This window comes from Fistularia commersonii, chromosome 19 (assembly GCF_037954325.1).
Source record: "Fistularia commersonii isolate RoL2024-O1a breed Wild chromosome 19, RoL_Fcom_v1.0, whole genome shotgun sequence".
Taxonomy (NCBI): domain Eukaryota; kingdom Metazoa; phylum Chordata; class Actinopteri; order Syngnathiformes; family Fistulariidae; genus Fistularia; species Fistularia commersonii.
Genome location: NC_141302.1, coordinates 5,246,984 through 5,264,560, shown reverse-complemented (window position 1 = coordinate 5,264,560; position 17,577 = coordinate 5,246,984). Strand labels below are relative to the sequence as shown.

The following is a 17,577-nucleotide window of genomic DNA, read 5'->3' as shown; positions in this document are numbered from 1 at the left end:
GAATTTCTTTTGTTAATATTTAAAAGAACTAGCAAAACTGGGCAGGCTTTCCTCAATGTCCTCTCCTTTAAACAAATGTAATTTTGAGACCACGGCAGGAACCGAGCCGCTGATAGACCATCTCAAACTTAACATGCGATTGATTTTCTGACTTTATAACATCCAAAGATATCCAACAAAAGGAGGAGGATAAAAAAAAGATTTCAAATCTTATGGATTGCACGCTCCACCTGTTCCGCACCTTGGTGTTAAGCGAGTTGTGAAAGTTGCATTAGCAGACCTGGTCGCATGGTATCTTATTCCTTTTCTCACCAATTTGTGACAAGGATAGAGAATTTGAGGACTATAACTGTTAAAGAGATGCATTTTTTTGGGTAAGGAGAAACCCTCTCTTTCCTCAGACTTTTGTCATGGATAAGGAGGACAAAATGCTGGCCGAGGTTATCCAAGATGCATCTCGTGTGCGCATGACTGACGTGAGGATATTTAATTACGTTTTGAAATTGGACTATTCAAATGTCCACCCACAACCACAGATCCCTTTGCCTCGCAACTTACTCGAGTTAAACTGTTATCCTACTATCAACCGTCAGACGCATAATTTGCCCTTGTCTCATCCTCAGTCTAGGCATCTGCTCCCCCTGCCCCGTCTCGCTTTCTACAGACACGGTTCCTATTAACCTTACAAGCAAAAGAGCATGTCGGAGGCCAGGCAAGCTAATTAGTCGGGTGTTTGGCCTCCTCCTTTCATTCTCCCCTCCGGTTGTCTCCCTCTGGCTGGCCAGCTGCATACATCACACGTCTCGTGTTCGGGGCTGTTTTTTAAACATTCCACACTCCCGGGCACAAAGAGCGTCTCCTTTTCTGGAAGTTTTTGAATCCGACTTGGTCGGCCTCCTCACATAATGCTCTGTTTTGCACCCCGCAACCCCACCTCCCCTCCCCTCCCATCCGATAGAGGATTTCTGATTATTCAGGTTTAGTGCGGATGGCCAGGTTTTTGTTTTTCCCCCATTGAGGTTGTGTCATTGCGGAGTAACAAGGATGATTCACCTCTACCCATACTGTTTTTATAATTTTTTTGTCTCTGCTTGTTACATCTGTGAAGCATGACAAGATTTGATTCGGGGTGGATCAAATTGGGTCAAGACATGTTACTGTCTGAAGCTGGATGCATTCACTTCACTATGTTTCTAGTTTTGTCACTTTGCTTGGATTGGGTGGAGACGAGCTGCTTAGGGGGCCCTTTGGCGATGTGAATCTTGCAGGAAATAGAGTAATTATGTGCTGATGTGTGGTCTTGTGGATGCGTGTTTGCCTGTCGATGATTTTGTAGTAAGACACCCGAGAGACTCCGTGAGCTCACCTGTCAACACAGCAGTAGATCAGACATAAAATCCGCTGTATGGCAATAGTAGCAACAATAACACTCTCTTTTTCAAGGGCATCAAGGCCGATAATTTCCTTTTTTGATTTTGGGATTTTACAGTCATCTGTCAGATACTCCTGCTTATGCACGTCCACCTCTTGGCTTTTTCATTTTCCTTTGTTATGTTCTTGAATTTATAAAAAAAGATATATCAAAGAAGGTGTTTTTTTTTTTTTTTAAAGACCTGGAATGCCGGGGATGCAAAAAGATTGTGTGAGGCAAAACCAACACACTAATACTATATCTTCTGGTTGATGAACTGCCTCGGTTCATCAACTTGCAGCACCAGCGGGTGGCATTTGTAGGCGGCTAATGATATTTGTGTCTTATTAATGGTTGCTGATGAGTCGAAATGGTAGCCCCCTCCTGAAGCTTTATTTACTTGCCTTTAATACTGACCCGTCAGCTTGACTTATGTCACTGCCATATGGGCACCAGCCAGGCTGTACGCATTGACATTCTCCTCTTCACACAATCTGGAGCAACTGATCGGCGTGCTAATGCAATGCAATTAGACACACAGACACATGACTGTTATGTGATTTGTGTCAGAGGACATGAAAGTCATGCGTGTCCATGCATGGAGGCAAGGTGCCCGTTTCCTTGAGAAGGACCTACCTTTCTGAGCACACAAGATGTCATAAAATGTATTACCCAAGATATCTCAAGTTGTATACAATTTTAGAAAGCTGATAAGAGTTTAGCAGGAGATCCGTGTGAGCGGCAAACTGCCGGCATGCCTGGTTCTGCGCGTTAAATCTAAAGTCCTGTATACCAGTGCAATCTCCTATTATATGGAGGGCAGACTGATGACAAACCAGGGTATCTCCCTACCTCCCTGCTGCTTGCACATGGGTTCAATGGGTTGATTTGTTAACAAAACAGTGAGGCCTGAAGATACAGTTGATGTTATGTGGAAGCTTTCATACTCCAGAAGTGTCCGTGACCAAGGCTCTGACCTGCCTTGGTTAGTAAAGAGGAAAAAAATCGACCTCACAAATGTTTCGTCCTTGTTGATATCCAAGGAAGTGAAATCATATTGCGCATCTATTAAATGTCCAAAAATTCTGAGATGATTAAAAAGTACTCTGAAACGCCTCTTTAGATTCTCTACTGTCTCAATCTACATTTTTTGTTGTTTTTATTTCATTGCTAAAGTTTGAGGTCACAACCAATTTTTGATTGTCAGTGACTAATTGTTGCCTACGTAAGGGGTTTTACATATATTGTCACCATAAGGAATCCCTTCAGGGTGTAAATGGAACAGTGATTACCACTATTTCTTGGCAAACTCTGCATGCTTTTAGGCAAACTGCCTCTAGTTTGTTTTTTTTTTTTTAATTGTCTTTAAAATCTTGCGTGGTGCTTCAACCTGGCTGGATGTCAAATTGGACCCAACAGGTTGCTGCGTTCGCAGCACACTGGCAAGTGACAGACTGGTGTTTAGTGACAGTCTCCGTTTGATGTGCTCCATCATTACTTCATCCTGTTCTGCTGTTTAAGTCAAACACCTCCTGACTCCCATTCAGCAACATCCTGCCTCTGCCGCGAGCACTTTTGGCTGCACCAAGCAGAAACACTTCTGTGCCCATTTGCGTTTCCATCACCATTTTTTGAAGTGAGCCCTTTAGGCGGTTTAAGGTGACCTATCACAACAGTGGCCAAACTGTTAAGTCTTTGCTTTCCACACTCCCTGTTAGAAGTGATTCATGCCTGTGCAGCAAAGCGCTATATGTAAAAACGATTTAAGTTCAGGTTTCTTTACATTTGCAACATTAAACGGAATCCCTCCTATGAAGTTATATCACTCACAATCTTGTAGGAATTTTATTGATGATTCTTTGCAAACACTGTGAAGCTGGTAGACCTTTTTTGTAACGGAAATTAAAATCCCTGCCACGCTGGTCGGATGTGCCAAACCGTATTGACCGAGCCAAGCCAAAATGTGTATGGAAAAGGTCTAATCACACCCAAAAGTCTGGCTAAATCTGGCAGTATCTAAGACGCTTGTGTTTTTCTAAATCGTCTGTAACATATATATCGTCTGTTTGAAAGATTGAAATAATAGAGTGTATGTGTGTTTTTGAGAGCGTGTGAGCGCAGGAAATAGTCGAGCATGCTGAGAAATGTCAAGCAGCTTGCGGATAAGAGGAGATTGCTCGTCTCCCAAGGGTTACATATCAAACCCATCATATCGTGCCATCATAATTCCATGCCCCCCGTACTGTTGTACTTAATCTGGCTCTTGAGCCAAGATCAGGTTATTGGCAACTATTTACAGACCATGGATTATTACAAATCCAAGTATGTCTTAATCTAAAAGTGCACTATAGACTATTATAATTACAATGCAGGGATAGATTGTCCACCAGCAACATAACTGAAGTCTCTAATACAAAGACAAACATTACAAGTGTAAAAACAGTGTTAATCAGTGAATTATAAGTACATTTTGAAAAAATATCAGAAAGTTCATCACTTAATGCTTTTGTTTTATGTGCCCATCGTTAAAACAATGTTACTGTTACTAGCCCATTGATATGCTTGAGTTACACCGCTGTGTTGCAAGTTCCGAAAGACAATTAAAATCATTTTTCTACCTTTTAATAATATGAGTGATTTTGTCCTTTGAGAAGTAGGGAAAGGTCCGCTTGGGCCGGTGGCAAAAGAACACTCTGTTTTATTTTTCCATGATAAAGCAGTGGGACACTTAGTGTAGAGGAAGCCCGTGTTTATTAAAGCTTCTCTCTCTTTCAGTGAAAGAGGATAGGCTGGATATATTCCCTAAACAGTTTAGACTGCAAAGGTAAATTCACGCCCATCATTCTGTCTAATACAGGGGCAACTGAGGAAAGAAACAGCAGATCCAATTTCTCTGTCAGTGACTGATGAAGAATAGTAACCTTGGCATTTTAGAATGAAAGCCAGTGCTACACTACTTAACATTGGAAGACAGGGATATCTTAAATAGATGTGCAAATGATACCGAATAATCCTGTTATCTTGCCATTTCTGCATAAAATCCTACTATTTTTAACATTTCTATGTGGCAATACTTTCACCTATCTGTGCTTTGTGTGAGTGCTGGCTGTTTTTTTTTTTTTTCGGTAGTTGAAGTATAGTCCCTTCATTGTCTTGTGATCACTACAGCACTAAAATAATTTCTCTGCGGAGACTCAAAATGTGCTCAGTGTGTAGCCTGCAGGATGTTGTGTAACACTATTATGCATAGCCAGTAGTCCTGAATATTTCTTACACAGAAGCATTTGAGTGCACAATAAGTGGCACCCAGGCCCGCAGTGTCCAACAGCATTTCATGGACAAAGTTTGGTGGGAACAGGAGCCATGACTCCCCATGCAATAAGTCCCGCTTGTTGTGCAGGTCCTTAAGGATTGTCGACTCGTTTTTCATTGCTCTATTATCATTGGGTTTATTTGATGGTTCACATAAGGCCAGATTGACACCCACCCATCCCCTCCACCCTTCAACCTGACCACGAGTGAATGCATCCAATCGAGGAAATAAATTATAGCACTTATGGTAAGGTGAAATATACTGGAATTTAAGTGAGGTAGAATCAAAAAGCAAAGAAAATAGAAAGTCTTCAGTTTTCTAATTCTCCCAAATTGGACATCAGTCTGCCATTAAAAATGCAGAAGTTTTAGCTGATGGGGCTCAGCTCACTTTGTTCTGTTCTGCAACACAGAACAAAGCATTGTCAGACCTCTCGCTGAGTTCAGGCTCGAGAGCTGGCATGATTTTTTTTTTTTTGACCGCCTACTTTCATCTGCCTTTTAAACACACCCATATTAAAAATTGGAGTTTGTGTCTGCTTAAAACTAGAAACTTTAATGTATATTTTGATATTTGAATGAATATATTCAGGAGGAAACCTCTTGCATTACCAAGGCTCCGTTTCCTCAACAGTCACAGCAGTAGTGGTGACGGTCCCGACAGTGCTCTCTCTCTGGGTCTACAGCAATCTAACATAGCTGCTTGGCGAGCCAGTATGATTGAGTGATGGACTCCTGAGTTTTGATTTTGGCCAAGTTACCCTTCAGTCCGCGCATCACCCCATGGAACACTGGCCAGACCTCAGGAGATGTGTGTTGTTTGTTTTTATGTTTATGTTTATTTTATTGCTGCTCGGACTTTCATGATTCCTCCGATTTGTGTCAAAGAGGAAGGAAAATGAGGATTGGTCGGTCTGACTGTGGCGTGTTAAACATATTGAAATCAGAAAGTTCGACAAAGCTTTACTTTTGAGGCGCAATATCAAACCAATTCTTTGGCTCTTAGTGAACACGTAGCACTCATGGGTTTGAACAGGCTGCGGGCCTGTAATACCATAATGGGTTAGAAATCCAGGTCTACTTGATAGACTTGTCACAAGAAATCACATTAACGGAAGCCCCTAGAAGTCACTGCAGACACATTAAACATAGCGTCACACCTCCATGGCCGCTTCTCCTGTCACTTACCAAGTATCAAAAATAGAGACAGACCCCCTCTTAATGACATGGGTATATTTTGCATAACTTATTTTGAAGTGCTGGGATTTACTTTAAAGGCAGCAACTGACAGCTAAACACTTTTGTTATCGGGATTCTTTTGAACCAAACCTGATGCCCCCCCCCCCCCCCCGACAGCTTGCAGGCATTTTGAGTTATAGCAAAATGAATTACAGTGTTATAGCTTTCCAGCTTGTATTTGCCTAATGCGTGTGCATGGCTGTGTGTACTTAACATCTGTTTGGGTATGTGTGAGCGAGGGAGACCTCTGCCATTGTTTTTACATCCTGACAACTGGAAGCCTGATGGGTTAAAAATAGCCCAGTCCTTTCCAATTTTGCCATCTTTTGGGACCGCATTTCCCGGCTGTTTTGATTTTGCGTGAGTCCCCCCAGAATGGTCAGGGTCATCAACGGCCACTTCCTGTCACATGGTTTCTTATTGTAGTACTCACGAGCATCCCTAAATATACTCAAACCCCATGAAAAAGAGGACACCTGGGAACGCAAGGCTTGTGCTGTCACATTTGTGAATTTCACAGCAGGTGGCCCAGCCTAAATACTGTCACCACAAATGACAGCTTTTTTCGTCTTGTTTTGTTTAATCTTAGAATTATCTTTTCTCTCCCAGCTTCAGAAAGGAAGTCGTCTCACAAAGGCTTCTGTGGGCACAGGCAAAACAGAATGAGGGCACTATTATCGAAATGACAGTACAAAAAAACAAAGATCAACATCGTAGGAAAGTTGTTTATAGCACAATGCTGTTTTCAGTTCTCATGTTTTTGCAAAAGTTGAGTTAAAGTGGAACTCCGGATAGGATATGGAGTGGTGTGTGTGTGTGTGTGTGTGTGTGTGCGCGAGTGCCTGGGTTCACGCATTTGAGAGCTGGGGCGTATGTCAAATGCATGTGTTTGAGCTGTGTTCTTGTTGAAATAACCAAACATCCAAATGCATATGCATGCTTGCAAACATCAGCCTCTGTAAACTGCCCCCGAGAGCTAAGCAAATATGTTATGTAACTTGTTCTTAAGTAACAGATGTATTTTTTTTGACAGGACACAGACTAACTTTGGTGAGAGGCCACTTGATCCATCAACCTTTATTTGTATAGGGCCTTTGAAACAACTATGAAACAGCTCAAAGTTTCCGAGTGGTTGATAAATGCTATAGATGCTGTGAAGCGATTTAGGGATCGCCCTTGTGTATTTCGGGTCCACAACTCTGGAGTGACAAATTTAAAGATACTGATTTCAAATTTCCCCTACAATTTTCTTTTAAAAGTCGTAAGGTAAACAGCTTTCAAGGCTCAGTGCATTATACATCCAAAAAGTTGGTAGCGCTAGAAATACTTGCACTGGATCTCGCCTTTTCTTGACATCCTTTGCTTTGAATCTACTTGATTGTGTTTACTGCACTCTGTAGACGTGTGTGTAGATCCAGTGTCTTTGTTACTGAGAAGATGACTAGAGAAAGTGGCTCAGTTTCACTGGCTGATTTTGCCTTGTATAGTTTTTGCAATGTGCAGTGTTGTAGGTGTACAGTATAATATCTGATGAAGAGGTCAAGGGCCTACCAAAGCATAATGTCAACAGATGTAGAAACAGATTCCGCTGCATCTGTTAACACACAACAAATGATCACTGTGTCATCCAGCCTCTAGCATTTTATCCATCCCTCTGGCCATCCAATACTTGCGAGGCTCAGCCCTGTCAGTCCTCTGCCTTTGCCGCTTTCTTCATTTGAGATTGACATCCTCCCCAGTGTCCCCTTATCCAAACTTAGCCCAGGCTCATCTCCAATCAAATGTCCCCTTCTGCTCCTTCTGGACATTGCAAAGTGGCGACTCCATAACTAACATGTGAAGTCTTATCAGAGGAAACAGATACTACATTGAATACTCACACAGATCTTCACAGTGCCACGTATACAATGTAGTGAACATACACACGGGTGCCTAAAAGTCTTAAAGTCAGTGTTTAAAGTCAGTCTGTTGTACTTCTTTTTGTAATTATTGTTATTATTCATATTATTATGGGACCCCTCTCATATTGGTCATCTAATACAAGGAGGATTCAGTCAACATTCAGTTTAGCTTAGTTTGCTCCGTTAGCTCAGTTTTGTCCCGGCTAGACAGGGGCCATTTTCTGGTATACGGTATCTTGGTTTGGAAAAGTTACGGTTTCCAAAACCACTAATATTTCCCGTCACACTGTTCTGACAGTATAAGCTGTTTTATTTTTTTTTCTCTCCAGAAAAGAATTCCATTATTTATGTTCAGAGCACATTGAACAGCAGGTTTAGGCCCAACGGAGAGACTGTAATTATTTTATATGATGGTCTTTTTGTTTCCAACTTTCGATGTGTGGCTTTAGGCTTCGACTGAGTCACGCTAACTTTTTTTCTCGTTTCCTGTTTTCCCAGTTAACTGGATAAGTGATATCCAGTCTTTCGCTATGATTTTTTTTCGCAAAGTGTATCACCTAATCTATAAGACCTGCTTTAAAGATGATTTTTTTAGTTTTTTCCTTTGCCTTGAAGCACTTTAGAATTGAAAACAGATAAAAACAATTGTTGCTATTCCATTACCTTTCGGTCCTCAAATTTTATACTTAACTAGCCAATAATTCAAAATGTTGAACATAGTGTTAATGTCTGTTGTTTTGAGCCAGCCCAATGCCTGGCTGAGCTGGACTGATAGGCTTTACAAGCTGCTTGAGCTTTAATATTATAATATTACAGCTTCCTATTTTTATTTGATACCTTCCACGTAAATCTACTTAATTAAGTCTTGTGTTAAGGATTGTTAGGGGAAATACTGTAAAATTTTTCAGTGTGCAAGAATGTGTCGAATATGCGTGTGCGTGTGCGTGTGTGTGTGCGTGTGTGTGTGCGTGTGTGTGTGTGTGCGTGTGTTATGTGGCTCCACTGAGGCAGTATGGCACCCAGCCAGCGCAGACTGTCTGTTGCTTGTAGGGCCGGTGTAATGGGCTCATTTTCCCATTGGGACGGGAGGGGGACTGAATAAAAACAAGGGTGCGATGCCTGATGGGTGCTCCAGGGATGACAACAACACTCCACACTGTCTTGCAGGACCATGCTGGTCCACTTATGCAATGCGTTTATGTTAAAATGCCAGTTTCGAAGTGATTTTGATGATTCTATTTCATTTCTGTGCCCTGAATACGGGGATTGCACAGTTATTCCAGGCTGAAAATTGGCAAGGCTGTCAGAACAAAATGCATGTCATCTTACCCATAGAAAAATGCAGTTTGATCAATTGTAGTGCTCTCCATCAGCTACTTATTCTGTGTGATGTGTCTTTAAGCAGATCTGAATACCCAAAGTGTTCCCATCCTATTTGTTTACAGCAACGCAGGTGTGACTCACAGAGGTCTTAGATATTCAGCCGTCCTTCAGAGGTTTCATTGCTGATTTTGGGCAGATTCTGGGGCGGGGCGTGGCTCAGGGGGTTAGACAATCCTAGTTCGATTCCCGTCCTCCTCCAAGCACGTCGAAATGTTGTTGAGCAAGACAGTGAAACCTTAACTGCTCCCCTGGCGCTGCTCCATCATGTTTCATCCATGATGGCTTGACTAAAGTGGTCAGATTTCACTGATGTTGTGCTCTATGTGTAAGTGAATGTGAAAATATAGGCATTTCTTCTAATAATGTAGCGTTCATTACGAATGGACAAATAGATGGGTTTTTTTTCCGGTCACATATTTAAAATTGGTAGGCATTGCAAGTTGAACTAAGGAGTTATATGGGGATTTTATTTTATTTTCCCCGTAGGTGAAAGTTAAAGTCATTCAAAGAAAAAAAGACTAATGATCTACTTAAGAATCGCAGCACGAACTAAGAAGTGAAAAGTCCAATAAAGTAATCTGCTAAATTTGATGGGATATCATTGTCATGGTCTGCATCACAAAGTGACTTGCAAGGTTATATAATCAGAAATACATGGGAACTCTGGGATGACAGTGGCCCCTGTCAGGGGTGTTCTGTCATTTTTTGCCCTTTGATTTGTAGTTAAACAAGGAGGCGAGTGGTTGAGTTGGATAAGCCTGGTTGATGAGGGTTGGTGATTCGCCCTCAGGCGACAGTTGGAGTCACAAAATTCAAAAGTCAGGAATAGTTTCCAACTACGAAGAAATGACGTTCATGTGAAAACCACAAAACAGGCAAAACAGACTGGGCAAAAACAAAAGGAGGCAGAGGTTTAAATTACCTTGACATATACATGTATGTATATGTATGTGTGTATATATACCTGTATGTATGTTTATATATATTTATGCTAATGTATATGTATGTATGCACATGTGGATTAATGTGAGTAATGTGTATATTAATGTGAGTGTGCATATATATATATTTGCAGAAAAACATGTTACTTCACTGCTTCAAATAAACTAGGCAGTACCAAGTCCTGAAAATGTAAGATGTAATAGTAGACAGTGGAAGATGAAAATGCCACAACAGTAGGGAACAATTCTAATTTCTAATCTGCTTGAAACATGCTAAGTGGAAGTCCCCTGTCCGTCCACGCCTTTCTGACCCAAACCTGTTGTCCCCTTGCAGACCCCTGTCTGATAGTGATGCCGCCGTGCATCAGCGACGCCGACCGCTTCAGCCTGGAGGCCCTGCGCCATATCCACAAGCAGCTCGACGACGACAACGACGGCGGGATAGAGGTCAACGAGAGTGTGGAGGTGAGCTCAGTTAATTTTCCAAAGCTGTTGCTGGTTTTAAGCATATTTGAGATGCAAACATACTTGAATTTTCAACTAAAATGTGACAACTTTTTAATGTACTCCGTTACTTCTGCCGTCTAATGTATTTCAGTTAAGTTTGTTAAAAGACTACTCAACAGAATCAGCAATATATTATAACAACCTCCAGTGTAACATATTTATAAGTGCCACTAAGTAAATATCATTATTGGATTTTTTTTTATTGTGAAAACATCAGCAGAGGTTGCAGTCACGACAGTTTTGTTCCCATCTATTTTATGTTTTATGCCATAGAAATATAGTTAAATTTTTAATGGATATTCAAGTTTTGTTTTATTGGAAATCAGACGTACTTGAATAGTAATTATTTAGTAGCAAGTCAAACAATAGAGAAAATACGAGCTATAACTTATGTTTTCATTTATCAATCATTTTTCATGTCACCTCCTCTAGAAAAGTGACTAGCTAAAGCGAGAAACCTTGCAAATGTCTAACTTTTGATATCAGAATACTTGTTTGTATACTTGTTTGATATCAGAATACTTGTTTGAAGGCTTGCTCACCAATCTGAAATTCAGATGATTGTGATATTTGTCACCCGCTGACACACCATGTTGGCATCAGCATTCCAAGCATGGTAACACAGCCCTTAATGTTCAGCTAATTCTTTCTTGTCATTGTGGACATTTCTGACCGACACTGACAGACTGCACTTCAGCCCAGACCAAAAGCAGGAGGGGATTTTGCCTGATATATCTCAGTTTTCCACTTAAGTATTAAATGAGACTGCAAAAGAATTGTTTTTGAGCTCTTGTGTCAGTTATTGAGGTTGTATGAGCTGGGTGTGTATGTGACCTCCTGTGTGTGTGTGTGTGTGTGTGACGAACGGGTAGGTTTCTGTAAGTGACTAGGAGGCTATGGCTGACATCTGAGAGCACTCTGACCTGGCATGCCCCGTGTGACTCCTTGTAATCAGCGACATCGCTTACGTTTTAAAGAATCCTCTCGGGACCACGGTCACATTTTGTTTGTGTGCGTGCGTGCGTGCGCTGTGGAGTGGGCCGGGGAAACCTTGAAAAAAACAGTTTCACCCGGCAGCTCTGCTGTGGCGCCTCAGTTGAGAGCTGGATTCTGCGTGCTCCTCAGTTCTGTCTCAAGACCCCTGAGAGCTGCCGTGTTAAAACTGGCCCCTGGCCCATATTAAGGAGATATGTGTCTGAGCATGTATCACTGATGTCTGTATGTACTGTATCTGAGTGCGTTGCATAGAGACCCTTACCCTGTTTTCGCCCTTTGTCTTTATAAGGGCAATGAATGGTGTCTGTTTCTTTCCGGAGTTGTTTTTGGCCGCAACACATCACTGATCATTTCCAAGCTTCTTCTTTAGACTCCAGTCACGGGCAGAGTTGGGTTTCATAACCTCCTGCGTTCTCCTTTTAATTATTGGCAGTCTGGTAGTAAGATTGTTTAGATTGAGTTGTGGGATTAGGAGTGCAAATTGAATCTTTTGTCCCTCTCTGTTAGGTGAACTGCAAAGCTGTGCGAAAAAGCTTCTCCCGGTCAGTTCATTCTAACACTTGTGGAGATTTGAATGGCTCTCAAGGTCATGCAAAAAGAAAAAAAAATGAATTATGCTAACACTAGAAAAGTTTTTAATTACTTTTGATAAATGCAAATCATCCTTTGCACCACTTAGAACACCAACTGGCTGTACAACACCAACTGTGTTTCACAGTTACAATGAGATGTGAGTGAACATCTTTGACTGTTAGTGGTATTAGAATAAAAATCAGTCAGTGTTGCCAGATGGAATGGGTCAAAATCCTGCACCATGAGCTTAAAGAAAAGCCACATGGAGTTGAATTATCACACATGAATCATAACTGAGAGAACAGCTTTATATTAGTGTGAGTTAGAGAGGAAAAAAAAAAGACTTTTGCACACGAACAGAATTCAACCGCAATAAGAATTAAAAAATGTTATAGGGACTCAAAATGCAAAACATTACATCAACATTATGAAAGAACGGGCTATATTTGCATGCAAAGCCTTGATAGCTGCCATCTTTAATGGCTTTCATAGTGTAACCCAGTACTGCCGACTCTATGTTATATAATCCCTATGTTTAGTATGTGTTATCTTTTTTTTTTCCCTTTGAGGCTGCCCTAAATCGCACAGTGTATATGAGGCTTAAGAGACTGAGCTAAAAACTAGGAACAAAGGCAGCCGGATTATCCATGTTCTTAAACTTAATAAACTGCAAGGCCCTTGGTTTACATCAATGAGACCCCTCTCCCCATGTTCTGTTTTATAAAGCATAACCCTCACATATCACAAGTATCCATGAACAATCTTACCTCTTCCTCTCAGGACATTGTAAATTCCACACTGGTAATTTTTCCATTTTGGGATGCATGTACCAAAATGTGAATGCCTCTTCTTCTTGGATGGGTCGGAAGGTGATGGCAGTTATGAGGGGTGAAGGGGTCTTGGAGAGAGGGGGGTGTCCGCAGGGTAATGATATATCAGGTCACTTTGCTTGCTGTTCCCTCCCCTCTTGTTTTCACCTGGCACTTCCTGTTTTTTTTTTTTCCCTCTTCCTCTTTTCTCCAGGCAACTATATCCTGAAATTTGTGAGACCGATTGATGTAGTGGTCAGCTCTACAACATAATAGCCTTGAGCTTTGCAACTGAGAATGCCTGACATGCGTGTCATATAGGGAAAAAAACACAAACTGACAGGGGCTTGTAACAGAGTGGCTGGTGATATTGATTTAAAAGAAAATTTTTGAAATACATGCAAGTTTTTGGAAGGATGAAGAGTTAAAGTATGTTTCTTCAATAGCCCGGGCTCTGCTCTTCGTAGCTCTGGGTCAAATAAATAGAGACACCATTCAAATTCAAGTGACTCATCCACATCCACATAGAGAGATAAATGTTTGGCCTTGACTCGGGAAATAAATTTTCTCTTGAAGTTCCTCTCAGTAAATGCTCAGGTCTGATAAGATTTAGGGCAGTGTCTCTTGTAAACATCCCAGAACACACCTCCTGTACAGCACAACACAGGTACCGAGGGATGGTGCCAGCATAAAAACAGAAACCTCTCTGCTGGGATTCCTGCCATGATCTTGTCAGACACTGAAATGTATAGTAAATAAAAATAAACACCAAAAACAAAACAAACTTTTTTGTGGACACAATTTACCATCTGTAACCGCCCTGCAGGAGGAGGTTAGAGTTGCTTCCTTTTTGATGACTGAAGCGATTGCGCTTGAAATTCACTTTCGCTATTTTTTCAAAATGCATGAAACGATAAGATTGTAAAAATATCAGAACTATGTTTGTGGTGTTGTAAAAAAAAAAATCCTTTCAATGGTTTTGATAATATTCATGTCATAAAATGTATTTACGGTATGCTTGAGATTATTCTTTTGAGAATTAGGACAGACATTTCCGGTGGGGCGGCACAGTGGTTAGCTCTTCCACCTCTCAGCAAGAAGGTTCCTGTTTTGATTTTGACAGTGGGGCCTTTCTGTGTAGGGTTTGCATGTTCTCCCTATGTCTGCGTGGGTTTCCTCCGGTTCCTCCCACAGCCCAAAAACATGCTGCAGGTTCATCCATCCAGCCATCCATTGTCTCCCACTTATCCTACTCAGAGTTGCGGGTGATGCTGGAGCCTGTCCTCACTGCCTTCGGGCAAGAGGCGGAGTACACCCTGGACTGGTCACCAGTTCACAACAGGACCGCATATACAGACAGAACACCATTTACTCTCTCATTCACACATCTGGGCAATTTTCCCAATTTTTCCAATTAACCTGCTGCATGTTTTTAGACTGTGGGAGGAAACCGGAGAACTGGGGGGGAGCATGCAAACTCCACACAGAAAGGTCCCCTGTCGGAATTGAACCAGGGTCCTTCCTGCTGTGAGCAGCAGGTTCATTGAAGGCTAAATTGTGTGTAAATGAAAGAGTGACTGATTCTGTGTTTCAATGTGATATATGAACGACAAAGCGAATGGTTGTGTATCTATATGTGGCCCTGTGATTGTCTGATGACTGGGCCATGGTGAAACCACCTCTCACCCAAAGACAGCCGGGAAAGGCTGTCCCACTGCAACCCTGAATACAGGATAATCAGCGTAGATAATAAATAAACGGATATTTCAGTTTTCCCTGTTACTCATTTCGACATTCGATTAACAGGCATCGCCGTGAGTCAAGGATTAAGGGTGAAGTTCAGTAGTTGGCAAACATGGGACCCAGGGACGGATATGAGTGAAGGAGCTCAAATTTTTTGTGTGTGTGTGTCTATGTAAGCTTTCCAAAGATTTGTGTTGTCATCTGTGCTCTTGCAATATTATTTCAAATTCATAGATAATGGACTGACCCTTATCAATGCCATGGAACAACTAAAATGTACATTTTGCACATTTTGTTGGTCAGAAATTTTTGGGTTCCTTAACAACAATCAGCATTGCTATGTTACAGGAAAATTAGGCCACACACACACACGTAAACACCAGGCGTACAGATTACATCCCCACACACAGATTAAGAAGCACAAACACTTATGATGCCCAGGTTTCCAAGTCACTGACGGCAGTTGCCACAGTTTTTGTCACCACATTAACAGGATCTTCCGCAAAGTGCTTAATTTGCCGACGCAATCCATGCAGTGCGGTCCTCTTGACTCACTTCACTCAAAGAAAACCGCTGTATGTGCGTGCGTACGTGTAAACATTACATTAGTTCATGCAAAGTGCAAACGAGGCGGCGCTTAAGTCATAAAAAGTATTGCCACGTTTTCTTCACAGGTAGTTGTCCACTAGAATTATTAGTCTACTGTTTGACAAACACAAGTATCTCAATTTATGTGTAGTGAAATTGGCATGTTTTTATAATCAAGACAGACCTGTATTGCTTGGTAATTTAATGATTAAATAAGGTTGAGTGAAATGATTTATACTTTCAATGTTTCAACTGAACCTGAGTTGGTTCCCCGCAATCAATTTTTGCCAGCTCTGTTAGTAAATCAAACATTTCTCCACTTTCTGTCTCATCAGCCCAAATGAGGGATGATGTGTGCCATAAAGAAATCTAATCACTTTTATAGTCTGGCCAACTTGACGACTGAGATAATTTTATTACGTACTGAGGCCCGCTGCAGTCCTGCTGAACACTTCCTGTTTTTGGGCCATGTTTGGAGGTCTGTGACCGAGGAAACTCAGAGGGGCAGTGACACAGGCACCCCCGAGCTTGTATTGTGTCATTTTGAAATTGCAATTACGGTACGTTAACTGCATTTCGGTGGTGGTATGTTTGTCTGCATGCATGTGTTTTTCGAGCAGGACCGGCCCTGCAGCACATCTTTACACACCTCTCTCTTTCGTTTAGGCTGGTATCTGCGAGAGAAATTCGTAGAGGCTTATAAAGTGTCTGTATCAACATAGGAATAATTTCCTGAACTTTCAAAGTATTTCTAAGAGGGTTTGCCAAGGTGTTTGTTGACCTGTCTAGGAATTGTCTAAGGAAAGCCTTTCTTGAAAAATCTTTTTTTGTTTTCCTTACCAACCTCTTCCAACAAGAGGCCGTTGACTTAACCGTGGATTACAGGCTTTTAAGACATCAGAGATGTGGTTAAATATTTGGAAATGCGCTCAGTCAGTCTCATGACCTAAGATACAGACGGCACAAAGGCTGCCTCAAACATTTTTTTCAAGGTAAATTTGTGTACCTTGGAAGAAGTCCCCTCCGTTTTTGGTTTGCTGTTACATCATTTATTTATCGCAGGGTTGGCGTGGCACAGGAGGTAGAGCGATTGTCTTTGTAACCAAACACTCCTGGTTCAATTCCTAGCTCCTCCTAGTGTGTCGAAGTGTTGTTGAGTAAGACACTGAACCCCTAACCGCTCACCTGCTCATGGTTCATCCATGATGGGCTAATTGCAGAGGATGAATTTCCTCATGAGGGATTAATAAAGGATAAATTATCATTATTTATTATTAAAAAAATATCTAACCACAGATAGTCCCATTCACATACCCTGAAGGGTTAGATGAAATGATGAAACACTGTTAGTTAATACACTCTCTTAAGCCATCTACACTGACGAAAGCACAATTCTTTGAAAGAGAGAAGCAAACCTAAATATCTTAAACCTTAAGTCAAAGCATGGAAGGTCTTAATTAAATGAGTGATAGTCCCGCTGCTCAAACAGCCTAGGATCAATATGCGTAACACACTAGTCCCGCTTCAGGTACTTTATGTCTAAATTTAGAATGATAGTGGCATTGATGGGACGTAAGCGGTGGCATCTATAACATCTTTTCAAAAGGAAATGGGTCGCCTTGGCTTTTTTCACGGGTTCAGAAACACTCCCGTGAAGAGTGGAGGTACAGCCGGAGAGAGCGGAGGCTCATGGGAGGCATCTGCAAGTCAGACCCCTCCCACCCGTGATGTGGAATCTGACATGAACAAATATGCCTTTGTTTGATAACTGAGTGCGTCTGTTTCTGGCCTTGTGTCATTCTCATTCTGTGATCGGCTAGCTTGCCTGTGTGTGTGTGTGTGTGTGTGTCTGTAAGTGTAGAAATACTGAAGTATGGAGTGTGTTGGCTCAAGCGCCCTTTTTTTCAGTACATGAGTCATCTTCTTTTTTTTCTGTGGCAATAGTCATCTAATCACTTGGCTTCTCTGCAGTCTGGGGCTATCTGGAGGAGGCTGGAGATACAAACTGTTGTCATAACACTGAGAAAGCCCTTAAGTGACATCATCACATATCAAGTGATCTGCTGTGGCATCACGTGCCAGACACAAAACACAACTATGCTTAATAGCTGTCCACCCAGAATCATGGAAGTACTTGATTCAAAATGTTGATTCATGTTGATTTTTCAGGGGAT

The 17,577-nt window shown here is 41.6% G+C and overlaps 1 protein-coding gene across 2 annotated transcripts in view; it reads left to right on the top strand.

The window, feature by feature from the left end:
- stim2b (stromal interaction molecule 2b) overlaps window positions 1-17,577 on the top strand; it is a 44,029-nt gene that overhangs the window by 10,492 nt on the left and 15,960 nt on the right. For both annotated transcript variants that reach the window (XM_086166510.1, XM_086166509.1), the window contains exon 2: window positions 10,522-10,652. In XM_086166510.1, the coding sequence (XP_086022636.1) occupies window positions 10,522-10,652 (131 nt within the window). The remainder of the gene's footprint in view (window positions 1-10,521; window positions 10,653-17,577) is intronic.